Here is a 17,988-nt window from a genome sequence, read left to right on the forward strand (position 1 = left end):
TCCCTTATTTGGCGCAAACATACATACAAATGTCCAATAATAAAACTTTACTAATTTGTTTTAATTGATCACTTTCGGCGATACAAAAGTCAAGTTTTATTTATTGCCACACAACCTCTGTAACTCATTAGTTAATCTAAATTTGTTTGTTGAATTGAGGAAGTCAAATCTTCATTGGTTCTTGTGACGGATCATTCTTTTTCATATGAAGGGGCTCCAATTTGTGTTTAGGAAAAAAAAATGTCAACAATTCTGGAATGAGAAGAAGAAGCGGCAAAACATTTTCAAGCCAAGCGACTTGAGTAAATATTATTTTTGACACATGTGAATGGTAATGTCGCCAGCGAAGATTTGTAACTTTAATTGTATTAGTACGTTCTCATAAACGAAGGTTTGTTAGTTCAAAAATCGGGCGCTACTGTCCTTTTTAACGCATATTCAACCACATATTCTAAGGTAGGGAAGTACTCAACTCCTAAAATCCGTATGATAAATTGTCCATTTTAATTAGTCTAAAAGGCGAGAAGCACGCAAATTTTGCAATTTATTTTCTCTTCACCTAAAACTTTAATTAACGTGAGATAAATTATTATGTTAATTAAGTCAGGAATTAAACTCTATACAAGTACATTGGGTGGGGTATTTGTTGTAGCAGGAAGTCTCATGGAGAGGCCCGATGAAGAATAAAGTTTTTTTTAAGAATAATTACACCAAACGCCCGACGTTTCACGCTGATGTTGATTTTTAATTAGTTTAACCCGAGGTTTGTGGCTTACATGTATGAGACATGGGGTTTGAGTATAGGGTGCGACTTTATTAACCTCAACTGGTGTCAATCGACACTTTCCTGTGGGTAAAGTATCTTTTGGAAGTAATTCTTAGCAAAGCATAACACCAGACAGTTCAATTCTTTAGAGCGTGCCCAAGGTTTCACTTATGTTGGTTACCTCATCGCATTCCAGACTCGGTATTACATATAGTACCCACCACAAGCACCAACATTATACCGCATTCAACGTAAGTCAGGAAATTAGAGGCAGAGAGACGCGACAGCAATGTGGTAAATGCAAGCGCTTTCAACGGACAGTCATTAGGAGGCTACCGTTTTGTTAAGACTTGAAGAACACAACATTTTCAACAAGTGAGGTGGTTTCCTAAACCTTCGCGGTACAGTATTGTTGAATGAGCAAAAACAATAGTAAATATACAACAACTAAGAAACCTTAATAGTCGCGGAACATGTGAAATGCATTAAAATATCAAACATAATTAGGCTTGACAATCACTGGTCACGAAATATTCTCACGCACCACACGTGGCCTTACCTGAAAGGTAAAAGAAGCAAGCAAGTGGACGCAATTTGCAGAAAAATAAGCGTGACGCTGGACGTGCTTAAAGCCATGCTATCAATTTACTTTCATGGTCAAATTAAATGCATATCATATATACTTATATACACATACATATCTATTTAAGGATATTTTCCAGTCTAAAATCTGCTGAAGTTGTCAATGTGTCACGTTTCGAAAATGTCTGCATTATTTTGTGGAATTTGAAAACATGAAGAAAAATATGGGATATACTTGTATGTACATGTATGTATGCAACGTTGAATGTAAGAAGGCAAAAGGTTTGATTTTCTCCAAGTCGGAGTTAAAATTGGGATAATTGTCGGAAGTAAACAAAAGAAAACGTATTGAAATTAATGGAAGCAGCAGCAAACGGAAGCCAATGAGCATGAAAGAAGTGTGGCAGATTGCCCATCTTGAAATCCTCAAAGCGTCTGCTCAATGTCTCTTAACGCTTAAAAAGACATGTTGATATCAGGTCTTAAATCGCTTTGGACCCTTGTCTGTCACTTGCTTACATAAAATTTTGTTGCTTTGTTTAGATGTAATTAATAACTTGATATCCTCGATGCAGATGCATATTAGAGCGGGTCGATTTATAGGGAGCCACAAAGATTGCGTATGCGAGAAATATTCTACTGATCATTCCGAACAACTTTGCCTAAGAGACTAGCGGTTTAAAAACTTTTTAGAGGTTATAAACATTTGTTCTGATCGAAAAACTATATCATATAGTTATATCTCCCATAAAACTTGAAATTTGTTTCAAAAGTAAGACGTTTGTATTGAAAGACGCTCAAACTGGCGTGTATTTTCAGCAAAATTATTTTTTTATTAATAAAAATGCATTTGTATTTTTTCACTTCACTTCTGCAACAAAATATCCTCCACATGTTTCCGACACCAGCGCCTCGTCGAATCACTCAAATGTGATTAATTCATACATTTGCGCATATTTGCACGTCAACTTAATTTGCCAGTGGCTAACAGCGGACACATGCTTGAGAGTTAGATTTCTGGCAGCCTGCAATAGCATGGCTGAATAATTGAAGATGGTGATTGACATGAATGACTATGAAGAGAATAGGGCGACATGGTTAAAATGCAAATAAAAAGGGGAAATCAGGGTTAACCCTCGTAGTAGTCGCTGGCATCCAGCGAAATCTAAAAATAACAAAAATGTTTGCTATTCTCGTTAGATTTAGGCATATGGCCACTTAAAAGGCAGACGCTGCCCTCAGGATATTTTAACACTTTGCACACTTGAAAACACGCTCTCGTTCTCCACTGCACTCAGATTTCATATGTGAATGATTGTTTTAAGAGAATTTTTTTATTTAAAAAACCTCAAAATTATTATAAACAGTTATTTTATGTACTTGCATACACAATTTTGGTCCAAGGAATTCAATGCGCCGGCACATAAAGTCCATATAGACTTTTATAGTGTGTATAAAATCCCCGATATACTGTATGAATGCTACCTTCAAGATGGTTTTACAAAAAAGATCATAATTTTGATTGCCGTAGGTCTAACCTCTCCATGAAAAACTAAAAACACAATTAAAATGTACATTATTAAGCACGCGATATTTACTTTGCCTTATTGTTGACACCACAAATATTCATTAACTTGAAAATTATCGTAAAAAATACAATTTTGATAAACCCGCCACCATACAAGGTACGCTTGCGCACACCCTTGCCCCGTGCACGCGCCAAATGACGCAGCCAAAAATGCAAACAAAGTGGATGTGTGGACGCGCGGCGTAGGAATATCGATTGCCTTTGGCGTTGGCAACACGCTCATCACGTGAAGTAGCGCATAAGGGCGAGATGCAGCGCGAGATGATTTTAAGGACGCATGTTTTGTTTATTCGGAGTAAGCGGCAAACGGGACAGCAGACGGTGATGATCAAAAACAAAAATATGCCACTCAAGTTAGGGTGTTAGGGCCGACCGTTAAACACGCACTTTCCACAGAATCGAGTGCTTTGCGAAAGACGCATTAATCCCGTTGAAATAATCCCACATGTCAAATGCTCAACCACCGAGGCAACGGCGCTGGTGTGCACTCTGGACGAGTCATTGCAACCGCATGAATTGGACGCTTCGACATCTGTACACCCATCCCAAAGCAAAAAATTAAAATATTGAAATTGCCATTGTCAAGGGATGTTGCACACATACATACATATGTACATATGTATGTACGTGCCGCAAATGCGTGCGTGCACCTACCGAATATACAAATATGTATTTCAACAAGTCACGCGAGTACACAGCAGGGCGCATTTTTTCATTAGAACTTCTGTGCATCAATGCAAGCCTAAATACACACACACCCACACACACTACGTGTAACATGCATGAGGAAAGCAACAATTTACTCCTTGAAATAAATGTGGCAGACTGCATATTTGTTTAAGTGCACACACTGAGTGGATTTTAAAAGGCAAATTGGAATTTCATTTTATGGCCTACTCATTCATACATACTTACAACATAAGCATCTGCATTAAGTCCAAACCCCGTCTTGTTCCCAAATCGTGCGCTTTACAGTTCTTCCATTACTCAGCCACACCCATGCCTGTGTGTATGTATGTATGTACGCGTGTATTGTGTATGAATGTGTTTGTTAGCTCATAGGAAATGTGATCGATTACTCTTTTCAGTTTGACAGTATCTATTTAAAAGATTAACTACACTCCAATATATGTGAGGAAGTACCAGACGTTGTCCACAGCAGTCAGCCGGCTATAGAAAATTCAGACATTATAATGGTACATACATAAGTATGTAAGTAGATAATTCAAATGCGGTGTTATAAAGTAAATGCTTTCAGTTTTAAGGTAAGTGACTGCTATTCGGTGAATCGTTGGTGTGAAGCCTACTTTTGGGCTCTTAACCCATCTGACCCATATTTGGTTGTTTGTTTCTGTTCTAACTGTTTCAGAGTTATTCGAGAAAATAAATTGTACAGCTTCCTGTTAGATTTTCAGACAGAGAAAATATCGAATAGCAGGCAACTGTAAGGCTGATGAGCTCGCAAAGCAGGGTACCTTATCCCCGCTATCAGTAGAATGGGAACGGATCAGTGCTTCCCTCTTCTAGTGGGTTCTACTACTGGGTAGCTGAGTTTCGCGGGAACTTGGTCAGTGTTGGGGTACTATCGGTTCATGCGCAGTCACAACATCCTTTTGGACCAAGATCGATCTTAAGCGATCTAGTGAGCTCTTTGCCCCCTGTAAGGCTAGCCTCTCCCAGGTTAAGATTGCCCTATAATGGTCCATGCTGAAAAGTTGAGAATCCTACCCGACGCCAGCTGCATGGAAGAAGATGGAAGAGAGAGGAATCATCTAAGCTCTTCCTTCAATCAAGGCTTAAACACTTGTTAGGTAACACTTTCAGATCTTCCATCGAACTGGTGAAAATAGAAATTAAAAGCTTGAGCAAATTTTTATTGGCCACAAGGCGCTTTACTGATTTATAAGATCGAATTACAGGAGTTCCATTTTTATGGCATCACAAAGGACTAGCAGTCCAGGTGCGATCTTTGGATCAGCCAACTAACCTAACCTATTTGTATACATACGTTTTAAAGTTTAAAGATAAAGCATTTAGAAGAAACTTTGCTCAAAGAAACTGTGTTTATGCCAACGAAATGAATCAAAATCATATTACACTAGCACGAACGAAAAGAACTGCTCGTCTCTCAACAGGGCACAATTTATCCATGCCTATGGAGGAGTCTGGTGAAATAAATAATGAAATCAATGAAAGTGTGAATTATGTATTAATTAAAACCAAAACATTTGCTGGTTTTTTTAAGAGAACACATACATACATACATATCTTCAGTTTTTTTTTCTTTTTAGACGAGCATTCATAAATCTCAAACTTTAAAATTTGAAAAATATCATCAGGCACACAAACATTTTTATTGTTTTCTGAATTGCATGGGAAATTTATGCAGCTTTTGGCCGACTTTTAAGTGACATGTGATGCCATCAGCCAACAACAGATTCCGCCATCAACAAATCCATTATTTCAAGCACAGTTTTGTCAAAATTGAAAATTAATCGAGCAACCGAAGAATTTTTTATTATGAATGTGTTTGTGAATATGCATATATGCATACATACATATGTATGTATGTATGTATATAAATATTAATATTAACACATACATACATACATGTGTACATAAAGTTTAAGTACATACGAGTACATATTTACAGTATACCAACAAATACAGTGTGCATAAGTTCCTCAAACTGGAGATTTAGAGATTTCTTATTTTGATTGAGCACTTAAGTATAATTTAGATATTTTAATATTAATTTAATATTCAGCTGGGACCATGCTTTTAGTTGAGACATACAACTAGTGCTTACTTTTTTGAATCAGTCTCTAACCTCAAACTTAATTCGATTCATAATATTTCGGAAATTATAATCTTTACATACTTACGTATGTATAGTATGTACATATGTATGTAAGCGCAATTGTTTTTTAATAAAAAATAATTCAACTATGCTAAAGAATCACTTCAAATGAATCTATTTAAAATAGCCAAAGCGATGTTGCACACAAACTGTAAAGTGACTTCCAAAAGGCAAATGCAAACATATGGCGCGCAAATTTGTGCGGCAATCTTATCCAAAAATTTTAATTGGCATGCATTTTTTATTTGCATACTGGAATGCTCAATAACCGTATATATGTATGTACATACTTATGTATGCACACATGTACGGCTCTAAAAATGAATGGGCTACGAAGCCATGCGCAGAAACAAATCTTGACAGATCAAAGTGTTTGAGCGACGCCCTCATCGTTCAACTTATAATTTGACGTGATCCATTTCCACATAAAACAAACATATAAACGGCATATGTGCGTATTTTTAGCAGTCTACTGGAAATTTAATGAGAATTCCGATCGATGTGTCGATATGTGTATGTGTATGTATATACTAGGGTGGGGCAATGTTGTTTTGAGCCACTATTTTCAACAAGCGTAACACTCGATCACTTCTTGAAATATAAATTTACATATGTAAGTTCTAACTCTACACTTTTGGCATTAATTTCGTTGGAACCAAATTTGATATAACCTAATGAAAATGTTAAGTGTTGCTGTATATTCTCATAGGTTTCTTTTGCTTTTTGTGAAATACTTGTTATATTTTTATAAAAATATATATTTTAACAATTTAAATAAATACGCTAATTATTACAAAATATTAAATAAATTTAGTAAACTTAATAATTATCAAAAAACGCAACGTATGTACATATCAACATTTATTAAAATGGCAATGCCATCATTTATTTGTAAACACTAAAAGTTTGAATAGCACTGCATATTGAACTGTCATCATTCATTGCAAAGATTAGTCATAGCTGTATAATTTTGTGGGGAGATCAAAATATTTACAAAAAACGATTTATTTAAATTAATTTCCAACAATTGTAGTAACCTTTCCGTAAAGTTAAACCAAAAACAAATATTAAAATGAATCGTCTGTTTGGAAAAGGTAAGCCCAAGGAGCCAGCACCAAATCTGAACGATTGTATTGCGGGGGTAAGTTTTTATAACGCATAACAAAAGAAATGTTTTGTTCTAAATAAACAAGTATTTATTGTTATAAATCGTTTCCCTTGTGAAGGTGGATACTCGTGCGAATAATATCGAAGAGAAGATAACAAAGCTGGATAATGAACTGCGTAAATATCGTGAACAAATGTCGAAAATGCGCGAAGGACCGGCTAAAAACTCCGTAAAGCAGCGAGCTATGCGTGTGCTGAAGCAGAAGAAGGCGTAGGCGCGCTGATAAATTATAAAATACATTTGCATTAACTTTGATTTTAATTCTAGTTATGAACAGCAAGTTGAAGCACTTCGTAATCAGTCATTCAATATGGAACAGGCTAACTATGCTGCACAATCGCTAAAAGACACACAAGCTACTGTAGCTGCAATGAAGGATGGTGTCAAACAAATGCAAAAGGAATTCAAGAAAGTCAATATCGATCAAATTGAGGTGGGTACGATTTGGTATGCACGTGCACATTTATTTGACAACAAATGTTTTGGATTATGATATTAAAGGACATCCAAGACGATATGGCCGATATGCTGGAACAAGCAGATGAGGTACAAGAAGCTTTAGGACGTACATATGGCATGCCAGAAGTTGACGATGATGAACTGCAAGCCGAATTAGATGCACTAGGCGATGAAATAGCACTCGATGATGATACCAGCTACTTGGATGACATGGTGAAAGCACCATCAGCTCCGGATAAGGAACCAGGTGCCGATAGTATTGTACCCGGCAGTAAAGTATGTATAAAAATAAATACAATGAAGAAGAATTTTATATAAAATTTGTTTACAGAGTGGAATTGAAACTGACGAGTTTGGCTTGCCTAAAGTGCCCACTTCGGTTAAAACGTCTTAAACACATTTACTTCTTTTTGCGTCTCTAGTAAGATGTCAAAATAGTGACGTAAATTAAGTGAATTTATAAACTGTAATAATTGAAATGGATTTTTTTCATTTGTGCTTTCCTGTAAACATTTTTTTAGAATCATCATTAAATAAGCTTCAAACATAAAAACCAAGTTGTTATTCGCTTCGAGTCTATACTTCATTGGTTCCGTCACTACAGTTTTTTGGTGAATCTGATTACACTAACATGTGTTTTAGTCGACACACTACCATCTTCATTAAAAGAAATAATCTCCAGCGTCTTCTGATTTTTTATTTATCAAATTTTATATACTTCTATTATAAGTAAATTTTTAACAAAAAACGTGTGACTCGAAGTTTTAGTGTCTTGAGTATAAATGTATATTTAGAACAGAAAATTTAACAATGCTACTTGGCACAGTTGCATTTAAAAGTATGGCAACATTGATGTGTATTATTTCGTTGACCTATGTAATTAATAATACGTCTGTATATTACACATCTGGACTATTTACTTGTGTGAAATTACATAGAAATATATATTTAAATAATTGTGCATAATACTATCACTTACAATGTACATACAAATACGGAGTTATTTCATAAAACTTAAACGAAAAACAAACAAACAGTGCGTTAAAGTAATTCTATTGCCATTGGTGAATTATTTTTAAATGTATGTGCACTAAATATTATAAAAAATTGCGAAATTTTTATTGTCAATTCAAACCAATGAAGTCCTTAGAATTGAAATAGTTTATAAACATTTTTTTAAATTTCGGGAGCAGAAATTTAGTTAGTACAACAACATCGTCAAAAAAGTGTAAAAAGTTGGCTAGAAGCTTTGCTGACCAACGGTTGTGCTCAAGAATCGCAGTTTAAAATCTAGATATGTATGTGAAAACATTTGCTGTGCAATTATATTGTTAATTATTTAGAGAAAATTAAAAAAAAATGAAAATTCAAATATGGTTTAATATGTGATACACGGAACGTAGTGACATCATCATTTGTTTGCGTATAATGTTAAAAAAAGGTAAATTTGAATAATCCATATTGTGCAAAAGACATAGATTTTTAATTACATTATAATATTTATAAATATATAGTCGGCTGCCTGTGTTTCTATTTCAGTTTTTTAAGTACTTTACACAGTATCGATTAATTCAACTATATAGATGGCTGGAAAATCACAATTATTATTTTAAATTAAACTACAAATCAATAAACACGAATTTGTTTTTGTTTTTTACAATTGTATATAATTATAGATATATGTATGTACATACATATATGTACTTGCTTATACGAAAAACCTGGCCAGTAAACTCGTGAAAGCATTTAGTTTTTATAATAAGGGTAATATCTAAAATATTTTTCCTTGCCATGAACTGTCACTGAACGAATTCGGTGAATTCACAAACTATAAATTTAAAAAGACGGCCACGAAATTTTACTAAGTCGACATAGTACACTTTTTATCTAGATATGTTTCAAAGTATTTACATTTTTATTATTATTTTACGAATAGAACTTTAAGTTTACAACATATGACAGACCTTGTTAAACAATGACAGACTTTAGCTTAATCCATAAGAATAATTTGGTAAACTTTAGTAAAAACTTTAATTACGTTAAAACTATTATTACCTAATCGTGTAATGGAACTTACATAAAGTTGATTAGGGACATACACAGCTACATGTATAAATAGTTAAAATAACATAGTGACATTGCTCTTGTATATGGCCTATTTCTTTGCTTACTTGCTTAACTTGTGCGAAATGGTTGTGGAGTAGGTTGCATATAATGCAGTTAAAAGGAAATTTAAAATATATTATAATTATCTGTAGCTTTCAAATACTTATGCATATACAATAACTCCTTATAAATATATATATGTACACGTGTATATTAGTGCGCACTTTTTCTTCAACTTAATCTAATGCGAAGCACATTCTTAACGGTGGTGCAAATGTGAAAACAAAACAAAACACAAAATTAAAATAACTAAAGAACATTAAAATACGACAATAATCGAAATACAAATATAACATTCGCAATGACAGTCTCATTTTTCATATACTCAAACACAGCCGATTTGCTTATGCAAGCGCTTATTCATATATTTAGCAGGAGGTGCGCAATACAAGCTCGTATTGGTCACATATAAATAGGCATCCAACATACTCTCATCTTTCACTTCATGCTGCGAGATGCTGCCACGAAAACTGCACCAGTCCCTAGCACGTGTATAACTAAATAGTGCATTGTGACGACGAGGCAGGTGAATTTTTTCAGCGCAAATGCCTGTTAAGTAGACATCTTCGATGTGTATGAAGGTGGTATTCAGAGCGGCTTGGTATAAACGTGGTACCACGTCGGCAGACATAACATATGCGGAGCCGCTCAAGTATTTTGGATATTTATCGCCCGGAAACATGTAGTATGGCATATACCATTTATTGCTAACCAACGACACTGGTCGTGAGGAACAAAATAAATGTCCTCCCAGGTAATTTCTTGTAATGTTGAAGCGATTTCGTGGCAATAATACATGGTATGTGTGTGTGTCATACAAATCCAAAGTATCGTTGTAGAGCGGTATTGTGCCACCGAGTAGGTAGTGCAAAAGATTTGGCACATTTAAGAAAGTATCATCGTCCACTTTCATAAAGAATGCCGAACGCTGTGCGCAACGTTGAGTCATCCATTTTAGAGCAAGCACTGATTTGAGGGTCAAATTGTTATAAGTATCGATGAAATTTTCTTGTATAATATCGCCGTATTGTTCGGACTCTGAGCGTATAAGTGATGATGTTTCATTTGAGGGATCAGCATTGGGTCCATTGCGACCCAACATAAAGTAAACTCTTACCGGTATCACAACAGGAATAGTATGTGTGTCCTGAAAATTTGAAATAATCGAAAAATGACCAAAGTCAAAATATGTTGTTATTTCTAACTTTAAGTGGACTTACATTTGTTGACAGATTTAGGAATTTGCTATAGTATTGTAAGCGTTCTGGCGACGGTTCCAAGTATTGACCTTCAAAACGCTTATGTAGTTTCGCAAACATGCCAATATTGAAGTGAGATGTGTTGCCCCATGTTTCACGTATGACTTGTCTGAAAAAATTATTTTTATTTATTAATATGTATATATTTATGAGTATATATATATTTATATATATCAAACCTTATGGCAAAGTTCTGAATACTTGAACAAACAACAACAAGTAGAAACAACTTATTTTGACACACATGCTGAGGTTCTAAGATCACTGTGTTGTTATCAGGTACCACATAATCAGCTAAATTCCTGGACGTATTGTAGCCCCAATCTGGTAGTGCAGCTGTAATAAATGTAAGCAAATATTAAAAATATATATGTATTATACTTTTAAATTCTATAGTGAATAATGTGTGTTTTGTATTTCATTTATAATATACACTAATACTTACTGTGACGTGTGTGCATGTTCGGAATAAGTGGCATGTAGAATGACATTAACATTAAAAGTAATATCATTGTACAACATATTATACGTATTACAGCACGTTTTCGCCAACGCAATCCCGACATCATTATTTGAATGAAGGAAAACTCATGTTTCCCATAATACTGCTGCGATGTCCTCTTATACTCCAGTTCTTCATCACTGCAATCCACTTCACTATTACCAACCTCTACTAATTCCAAGTCAGTTGAGGAATATATATCCGTGATGTCGCGCTTGTGATGACTCCTTTGCGGCAGTAATAAGCACTTTTCACGTTGACCCGGAACCATTTTGCGTGCAACAAACGTTAGCAATCAGCATATTCGATCTAAAGTGCATTAATAGGGCCTGAAGCGACCTTAATTAGTGTAGTTGTAATTTTTTTTAGCCTGTGCAGAGTAAATGATGCATGCAACACCTGTTTCCTTTGTCGACCGGTTTACTACATTGATCACGAGTATTTTGAGTAAGCCCTTCAAATTCTATTTTATGTAGTTTGTAGTTATGTACGTATGTATTTAGGAAGACAAGTACCCAGCACAGTATCACTTACTATTTTACAGTAGATAAAGAGACACTCCTCGATATAATTCCAAATATCACCATGTTAGTAAAATGATTAATTTCACACTGATAAAAAATTTTATAGCAACTCACGCAAAGAAATTTACCAACAAATGTGCAAACAAATAATTGATCGAACTGACCGCATAACAGCTGTCGGCCAGAGATGGCAAATATTTGAGTACCTGTGACTTTGTCACTGCTACTTAAAAATCACTGGTCACAGCTGTGACAAGTTTCCTAAAGTAGCAGTGACAGGAATTAACGCACAAAGTAGCAGTCACAGTATCACATGAAAAATTGCGACTGTGACAAAATAGCATTCACAGTATCATATGAAAAACTGCGACTGTGACAAAGTAGCAGTCACAGTATCATATAAAAAATTGTGACTGTGACAAAATAGCATTCACCGCGGAATATAAAAAATTGCGACTGTGACAAAATAGCATTCACCGTGGAATATAAAAAATTACGACTGTGATGAATTCATATTCATTAAAGCTATGAATTTTCTTCAATTTTAGAGTAGTATAAATTGGTTAACATATAAAAAGTTAATTTACCTTTAAACGGGTAATATTCATGTACAAATTAAATTGATTACAGAAACCTCACTGCTGTAGTAAAGCCAATTATAAAACTTTTAATCTTAAAATTGCATCAATTTATATACGAAGTAATTTAAAAAAACTTATAAAAAGTATTTTATAAGTAACGAAATATTTTTAAAAGTATGTTTTCGTTTACTTTAAATAGCTTCTATTGAGTATCCTTATATTGAAAAAAACCTTCAGAGAATATATTTAGTGCGACTTTAAAAATGTGCGTCATAAAAAATAACGAATCATTTACATTAATTTGTGTACGAAACTGTTACAAATCAGTTTACTTAAACTTAATAAAAATTAAAGATGTCTGTGTCAAAAAGAACCAAAATGAGTTATGTGTGGCAATTTTTTAAAGAAGTGGATGCTGTTTTCACAAAATGTGATATTTTGCCCTTGCCCTTCTTTTCCATTTAATGTAAATATTTTTAACACTATTTAATTTTATCTTTTATGTATATACTTTGTAAAATTTACTTTATTGGCCTATGTCTGTTACAATTTTTATTCTAGTCACAGTCACAGTTTAAAATCACTGCTACTACAAAGTCACAGTCACAAGTAGCAGTGTTCCTTAAAAGTCACAACATCGCCCTTCACTACTGTCGGCCAGAGATACCGCTTCTAAATATTTACTGAGAGCTTATTCTCTCTTCCTGTAAGGACTCCTCTTTTCATTTTGAAATTGAAATATCAAATATTAGCACTATATAAAAATTCAGATTTATTTACTAATTTAATATTTTTTGTCAAAAGTGACGAGGCTTATATATCTGCCAAATATATAACCACACTTGGATTTATATAAAACATAATAAAGTCGCATTTTATGTTTCAGCAAAGTAATCGGTAACGAATTGGAATGTTCATAATCGTATGATAGTGGCGACCCTATTCTCAGCACAAAACAAAAAAGCATAAAATAAATTGTTGGTAAATTGTATTCTAAAAGTGGTTTGGGTTTTCTTGTTGTCGCTCCGGTTTTAATTTAGATTTTATGTATTAACATTTATAAATTTTTGTGAACTAAATCCCGAAAAGATTTTTGCAACGAATAGACGGACGATATTTGTGTGCATAAGTTACATATGTGTAATGAAAACTTAATTTTATGTAAATTCAATCGAATAAATTCTGACACGCAGTACAAATGCACCAACCTATAATCTATGCGTTGTAGATTGGGCATACATGTAAGAAGGCAGAAAGTTACTGACGTGTCGCTGTGATCGATTTCAAAAAATAACTAAAGTAAATATTGTAGGTTATTGGAAGTGTTGACAATTTTAATCAGAATAAACGTTCTTTTAGAAATATGACTGTGCGCCGTCGACAGGAAACGAATGGGATGTCGGCTGATGAAAGTGACAAGCAGAAATTGCTGGTCGAAACGCCACCGTCGGACTGTCCATCGAATGTAAATGATGAATTTCATGAGAAAACAGATATACGCGGTGATCGCGGAAATATTGCCATACTTTTCTTCCTCTACGTTATGCAAGGTATACCATTGGGTCTAATTGCGGCCGTTCCCATGCTGTTGCAGAATCGTGGAGCTAGTTATAAACAGCAAGCCGAATTTTCCTTCGCATATTGGCCTTTTAGTATGAAACTTTTATGGGCGCCAATTGTTGACTCCATCTACTTTCGTCGATTTGGAAGACGAAAATCATGGTTGGTTCCATCGCAATATTTAATTGGTATTTTTATGCTTTTCCTATCGTGGCAAGTAGAACGATGGTTAGGTGGTAATGGGTCTGATCCCAATGTACCATTCTTAACCATGCTGTTTTTTTTACTTAACTTTTTGGCCGCTACCCAAGATATTGCTGTAGATGGTTGGGCGCTTACCATGTTGAAGCGATGCAATGTTGGTTATGCGTCCACATGCAATAGTGTGGGCCAAACTGCTGGCTACTTCCTAGGCTATGTGGTCTTTATAGCGCTGGAGTCAAAAGACTTTTGCAACAATTATCTGCGTTCCGAACCGTTGGATACAGGACTTGTGACATTGCCTGAATTTTTATGGTTCTGGGGAGTTTGTTTTATGGTAGTGACGACTTTGGTGGCGATCTTTAAAAAGGAGAACGATGTACAGGATGCACATACGGCGGCACGTTACACCGATGAACACGAGTTGAATCTACGCGAGAGCTACAAAATTCTGTTTGACATGGTGCGCATGCGCCCCATACAAATTCTAGCTGCTATATTGTTAACCGTCAAAGTTACTTTTGCCGCCTGTGATGCAGTCACATCATTAAAATTAATCGATGCTGGTGTGCCAAAAGAGAAGTTGGCGCTATTGGTTGTGCCCATAATCCCATTGCAAATAGTGTTGCCACTAATCGTCAGCCGTTATACCCACGGACCACGTCCAATGGAGATATACGTGAAAGCCATACCGTATCGCATTGTCTTTAGTACAGTAGCGGCCATCATTACTTATTGCACACCTTTTATGATATCGAACGGTCATGTACCCATCTACTACTATGTGCTCTTAATTGTTAATTACGCATTATACCAGGTGTTCCTCTACTGCATGTTTGTCGCTGTAATGGCATTTTTCGCGAAAATTTCCGATCCTGCAGTAGGTGGCACATACATGACATTCCTCAACACACTGTCGAATCTGGGAGGAAACTGGCCAAACACTGTGGTTTTGTGGTTGGTAGATGTACTAACATGGCAAGAGTGTACCCATGTAGACCCGAAAGTGGCAGCACAAAATAGTTGTCTGACAAAAACACAAAAATCGGTAAGTCTATTTGAAAAATAATTTTATACCATAAATAATAAATGTTGTTTAATTAGGAATGCGAGGCCGCTGGTGGTGAATGTAAAATTGTCTTCGATGGCTACTACATTGAATCGATTATATGTATAGTATATGGCATTGTGTGGTTGTTGTGTGTGCGGCGTTGGATAAACTATTTGCAAAATTTACCAACGCGAAGTTGGTTGGTCGTTAAAAAGGGAAAGAGTGCTGGCAGTGCCAAAAAATCAAGATAGCAATTCATTGTATGACATGAGGAGGATGATGGTCACACCCACCTGTTGGATGACTTTAAGGTTGACGCGGTGGAAGAGTTGGAGGTGTATACTAAATCTGTGCGGAATACACATGCTTCGCCGATTTAAAACACAATTTGTTATGCCCTTTAGTATAGAATTAACATAATACAATATTTGTTTGAAAATTCCAATAATATGCTTTTATATGTATGTGAAAATATAGTGCAATTGAATTTTAGTTGTAAGGTATGCATTTGCTAAACCAGTGGTTCAATACAACAACAATCGACTTGCTTTCAAAAAGTTGTTGCAATCTATGGCACAAACTGTGTGAGAGTAATAAGAATTGTTTAAATTGATGTTTGTCTTGTCTTAATATTAATTAAAATAAAATACCGCAAAAATTGTATTTATAAAAAAGAAAATATCTACAGCTTAAGATTTGATGTAAATTCCTACAGAAGGTATTTGTAACCATTTTGGAGAATTGAAAAAATAACACTCAAATTTGCAGCCCGAATAATAGATGTTGTTTTATTCTAGCCTTTTTGTTCTTTGCGTGATAAATACAAAAATTTATATTATACATTTTCTATGCCGTATATTACTTCTTCTGAACACTAAGAAGCAAATCCAACCCCTTAGTACGTAATTGTAATTCGTTTGTGTTACACTTTACAGACTACTTTTTTCGTTTATATTCAATAATATTTCCATGAATCGGCCGATTCGGGGTTCTTTTGCTTACTTTTACGCTCGATTAATCCAGCCAGATGTTCTGAACGCATAGACAATGAATCAATTTTTTCTACCAGTTGCTGGTAAGGACTCAGAGGTTGAGTTCCCATAACAACGTGTCCCAATTTCGAGTCAATTTTGGCATTCAAACGAGCATTGCGAATTAAGTTGACAATCCAGCATTCAGCTTCGCTAGGTTTCATGTTCAGCTTGTCAGCAAGCATACTAATCGTGATGCACTGATGAATACGGCAGAAAGTTTCGAAGATCATTAGACGAGCGTCCTCGACGAATTCACTCAAACAGGCGACAATGAAGAAGTCATTCAAAATCACTGTTTGGCATTCGTGCAGCTTTAAACGAGCACCTTCAAAATCAAAGTTTACATAAAGACATTCGAGAAACTCTGTTATGGGGTCACGGTAGGTGTACGATTCTTGCTGTATCACCTTGATGAGGTCCTTGAGTGCGTTGCGACGCGTACGATTGATGATGACAGCAGTGGCCAAATACCGCATAATGTGTGGACACATTGTTTGTATAGCATTCAAATATAGAGGCTTATACAGGAACATATCAATAATAAGATCACGACCTTTGGGATGATTGAAGAATACCAACACTGACCAGTGGATCAACCAGGTGCGTTGTTGTAGTGCTTGTATTGTTGTAAAATTGGCATTGTCGATGTAGTCACGCAAACGTGTCAAATCTTCCAATGCTGTGTTCCAATTCAAGGTCAGAATTTCTGCTGCCAATTTTCCCCATAATACATTAAGGTAGTTCTATAACAAAAAAAAATTAATATTTTATAGCAAGATTTATAAATTTTTAATACAATATACCTTGTCGTTTGGTGACATCACAATCAAGCAGAAATATAAGTAGGATGTCGATTCTTGGTAGTTACCGCACTCATACAAATACTTAGCCAGCTTGTATGCACTTTCCAAATGTTCCACCTTAAAGTTGTAGTCCTTTTGCAGAGCATTAACAAAAGTTTTGGAATCTTTCATGCTCTCACCATTCTTAAGAATATCGGTAGCTTTCATAATCGGTGCTACTTCATTTTGCAATTGCTTTAGTGTAGCCAGCACCTCAGCCTTGCGTTGCACCAACTCTTCCGGCATTTCTTGACTAAGATTCAAACGTTTACGTGTGTCCATGGTGTAATCGATCATGTTGGTTTTGTTGACCGTATCTAGGATGTATTCCAACAATTCTTGTTGATTATATATCTAAAACAATAGAAATAAATATTTTACAAAAAAATATACAGAAAATGACGACAAAGCGAATGAGATATTTCTAACCTCTTTTCCGCACAAGAATTCCAACAACGGGAAAGTAAGATGCCTGTCCAAAAATTGACAATTTATTCTTGTTAAATCGAATTGCGCCATTCTGAAAGTTAGTTCTTCACTGTTTGGAGAATATTTTCAAAGGTTTCACGATAGTTTGGCGTACAAATAACGTGCTGACAAAGCTTAGACGTCGCCTATTCTTTGCGAAGAACAGGTAAAAAGAAATATACAATGACAATGCAGAGCGACATCTAGTGTAAATTATTTACAGAATAGGGATGCCAACTCTCAACGTTGGCTACAACTTTTATGGTAACAACTCGTCACCGATAAATATTCGATATCGATATACAACGTAAGTTATTCCAAATAATTTGTAAACGTTTAGGATGACTTCACTCAAACTATTTTAACTGATAAAAATA

The 17,988-nt window shown here is 35.1% G+C and overlaps 5 protein-coding genes across 6 annotated transcripts in view; 3 read left to right on the forward strand and 2 right to left on the reverse strand.

Annotated features, from left to right (window-relative positions):
- Nucleotides 1-17,988, forward strand: part of LOC105226437 (ATP synthase subunit b, mitochondrial) — a 459,686-nt gene that overhangs the window by 29,378 nt on the left and 412,320 nt on the right. The window lies entirely within an intron of this gene.
- Nucleotides 6,723-8,593, forward strand: LOC105226459 (charged multivesicular body protein 5). The gene is made up of 5 exons (XM_011205333.4): nt 6,723-6,937; nt 7,023-7,174; nt 7,232-7,397; nt 7,466-7,699; nt 7,755-8,593. The coding sequence occupies exons 1-5, from the start codon at nt 6,869-6,871 to the stop codon at nt 7,815-7,817; spliced, it is 684 nt and encodes a 227-aa protein (XP_011203635.1). The 5' UTR covers nt 6,723-6,868; the 3' UTR covers nt 7,818-8,593.
- LOC105226458 (beta-1,3-galactosyltransferase 1) lies at nt 8,067-12,061 on the reverse strand. Of its 2 annotated transcripts, XM_019990352.3 has the most exons (5): nt 11,885-12,061; nt 11,294-11,813; nt 11,028-11,184; nt 10,810-10,957; nt 8,067-10,736 (listed from the first exon to the last, which is right to left on the reverse strand). In XM_019990352.3, the coding sequence occupies exons 2-5, from the start codon at nt 11,619-11,621 to the stop codon at nt 9,915-9,917; spliced, it is 1,455 nt and encodes a 484-aa protein (XP_019845911.2). In that variant the 5' UTR covers nt 11,622-11,813; nt 11,885-12,061; the 3' UTR covers nt 8,067-9,914. The 2 variants fall into 2 exon arrangements, with proteins under 2 accessions (XP_019845911.2, XP_049314521.1); XM_049458564.1 differs by having other exon boundaries at nt 11,294-12,061.
- On the forward strand, nt 13,408-16,044 carry LOC105226456 (acetyl-coenzyme A transporter 1). Its single transcript, XM_011205328.4, has 3 exons — nt 13,408-13,754; nt 13,815-15,264; nt 15,321-16,044. Exons 2-3 carry the CDS (start codon nt 13,819-13,821, stop codon nt 15,516-15,518), a joined length of 1,644 nt encoding a protein of 547 aa, XP_011203630.2. The 5' UTR covers nt 13,408-13,754; nt 13,815-13,818; the 3' UTR covers nt 15,519-16,044.
- On the reverse strand, nt 16,029-17,787 carry LOC105226457 (eukaryotic translation initiation factor 3 subunit E). The gene is made up of 3 exons (XM_011205329.4): nt 17,573-17,787; nt 17,105-17,497; nt 16,029-17,044 (listed from the first exon to the last, which is right to left on the reverse strand). Exons 1-3 carry the CDS (start codon nt 17,660-17,662, stop codon nt 16,223-16,225), a joined length of 1,305 nt encoding a protein of 434 aa, XP_011203631.1. The 5' UTR covers nt 17,663-17,787; the 3' UTR covers nt 16,029-16,222.

The sequence above is a fragment of the Bactrocera dorsalis genome, chromosome 5 (assembly GCF_023373825.1).
Source record: "Bactrocera dorsalis isolate Fly_Bdor chromosome 5, ASM2337382v1, whole genome shotgun sequence".
NCBI classification, from domain to species: domain Eukaryota; kingdom Metazoa; phylum Arthropoda; class Insecta; order Diptera; family Tephritidae; genus Bactrocera; species Bactrocera dorsalis.

What these genes read in the sequence shown, in the direction of transcription:
- LOC105226458 (XM_019990352.3), bottom strand. Translation starts at nt 11,621, where the DNA reads ATGGTTCCGGGTCAACGTGAAAAGTGCTTATTACTGCCGCAAAGGAGT. An exon ending in GAACATGCACACACGTCACA is followed by an intron (nt 11,185 to 11,293) that starts GTAAGTATTAGT and finishes CATTTATTACAG; the next exon opens with CTGCACTACCAGATTGGGGC. An exon ending in TCCTAAATCTGTCAACAAAT is followed by an intron (nt 10,737 to 10,809) that starts GTAAGTCCACTT and finishes TCAAATTTTCAG; the next exon opens with GACACACATACTATTCCTGT.
- LOC105226459 (XM_011205333.4), top strand. Translation starts at nt 6,869, where the DNA reads ATGAATCGTCTGTTTGGAAAAGGTAAGCCCAAGGAGCCAGCACCAAAT. An exon ending in GTGCTGAAGCAGAAGAAGGC is followed by an intron (nt 7,175 to 7,231) that starts GTAGGCGCGCTG and finishes TTTTAATTCTAG; the next exon opens with TTATGAACAGCAAGTTGAAG. An exon ending in TCAATATCGATCAAATTGAG is followed by an intron (nt 7,398 to 7,465) that starts GTGGGTACGATT and finishes ATGATATTAAAG; the next exon opens with GACATCCAAGACGATATGGC.
- LOC105226456 (XM_011205328.4), top strand. Translation starts at nt 13,819, where the DNA reads ATGACTGTGCGCCGTCGACAGGAAACGAATGGGATGTCGGCTGATGAA. An exon ending in TGACAAAAACACAAAAATCG is followed by an intron (nt 15,265 to 15,320) that starts GTAAGTCTATTT and finishes TTGTTTAATTAG; the next exon opens with GAATGCGAGGCCGCTGGTGG.
- LOC105226457 (XM_011205329.4), bottom strand. Translation starts at nt 17,662, where the DNA reads ATGGCGCAATTCGATTTAACAAGAATAAATTGTCAATTTTTGGACAGG. An exon ending in AATTCTTGTGCGGAAAAGAG is followed by an intron (nt 17,498 to 17,572) that starts GTTAGAAATATC and finishes CTATTGTTTTAG; the next exon opens with ATATATAATCAACAAGAATT. An exon ending in TGATGTCACCAAACGACAAG is followed by an intron (nt 17,045 to 17,104) that starts GTATATTGTATT and finishes TTTTTGTTATAG; the next exon opens with AACTACCTTAATGTATTATG.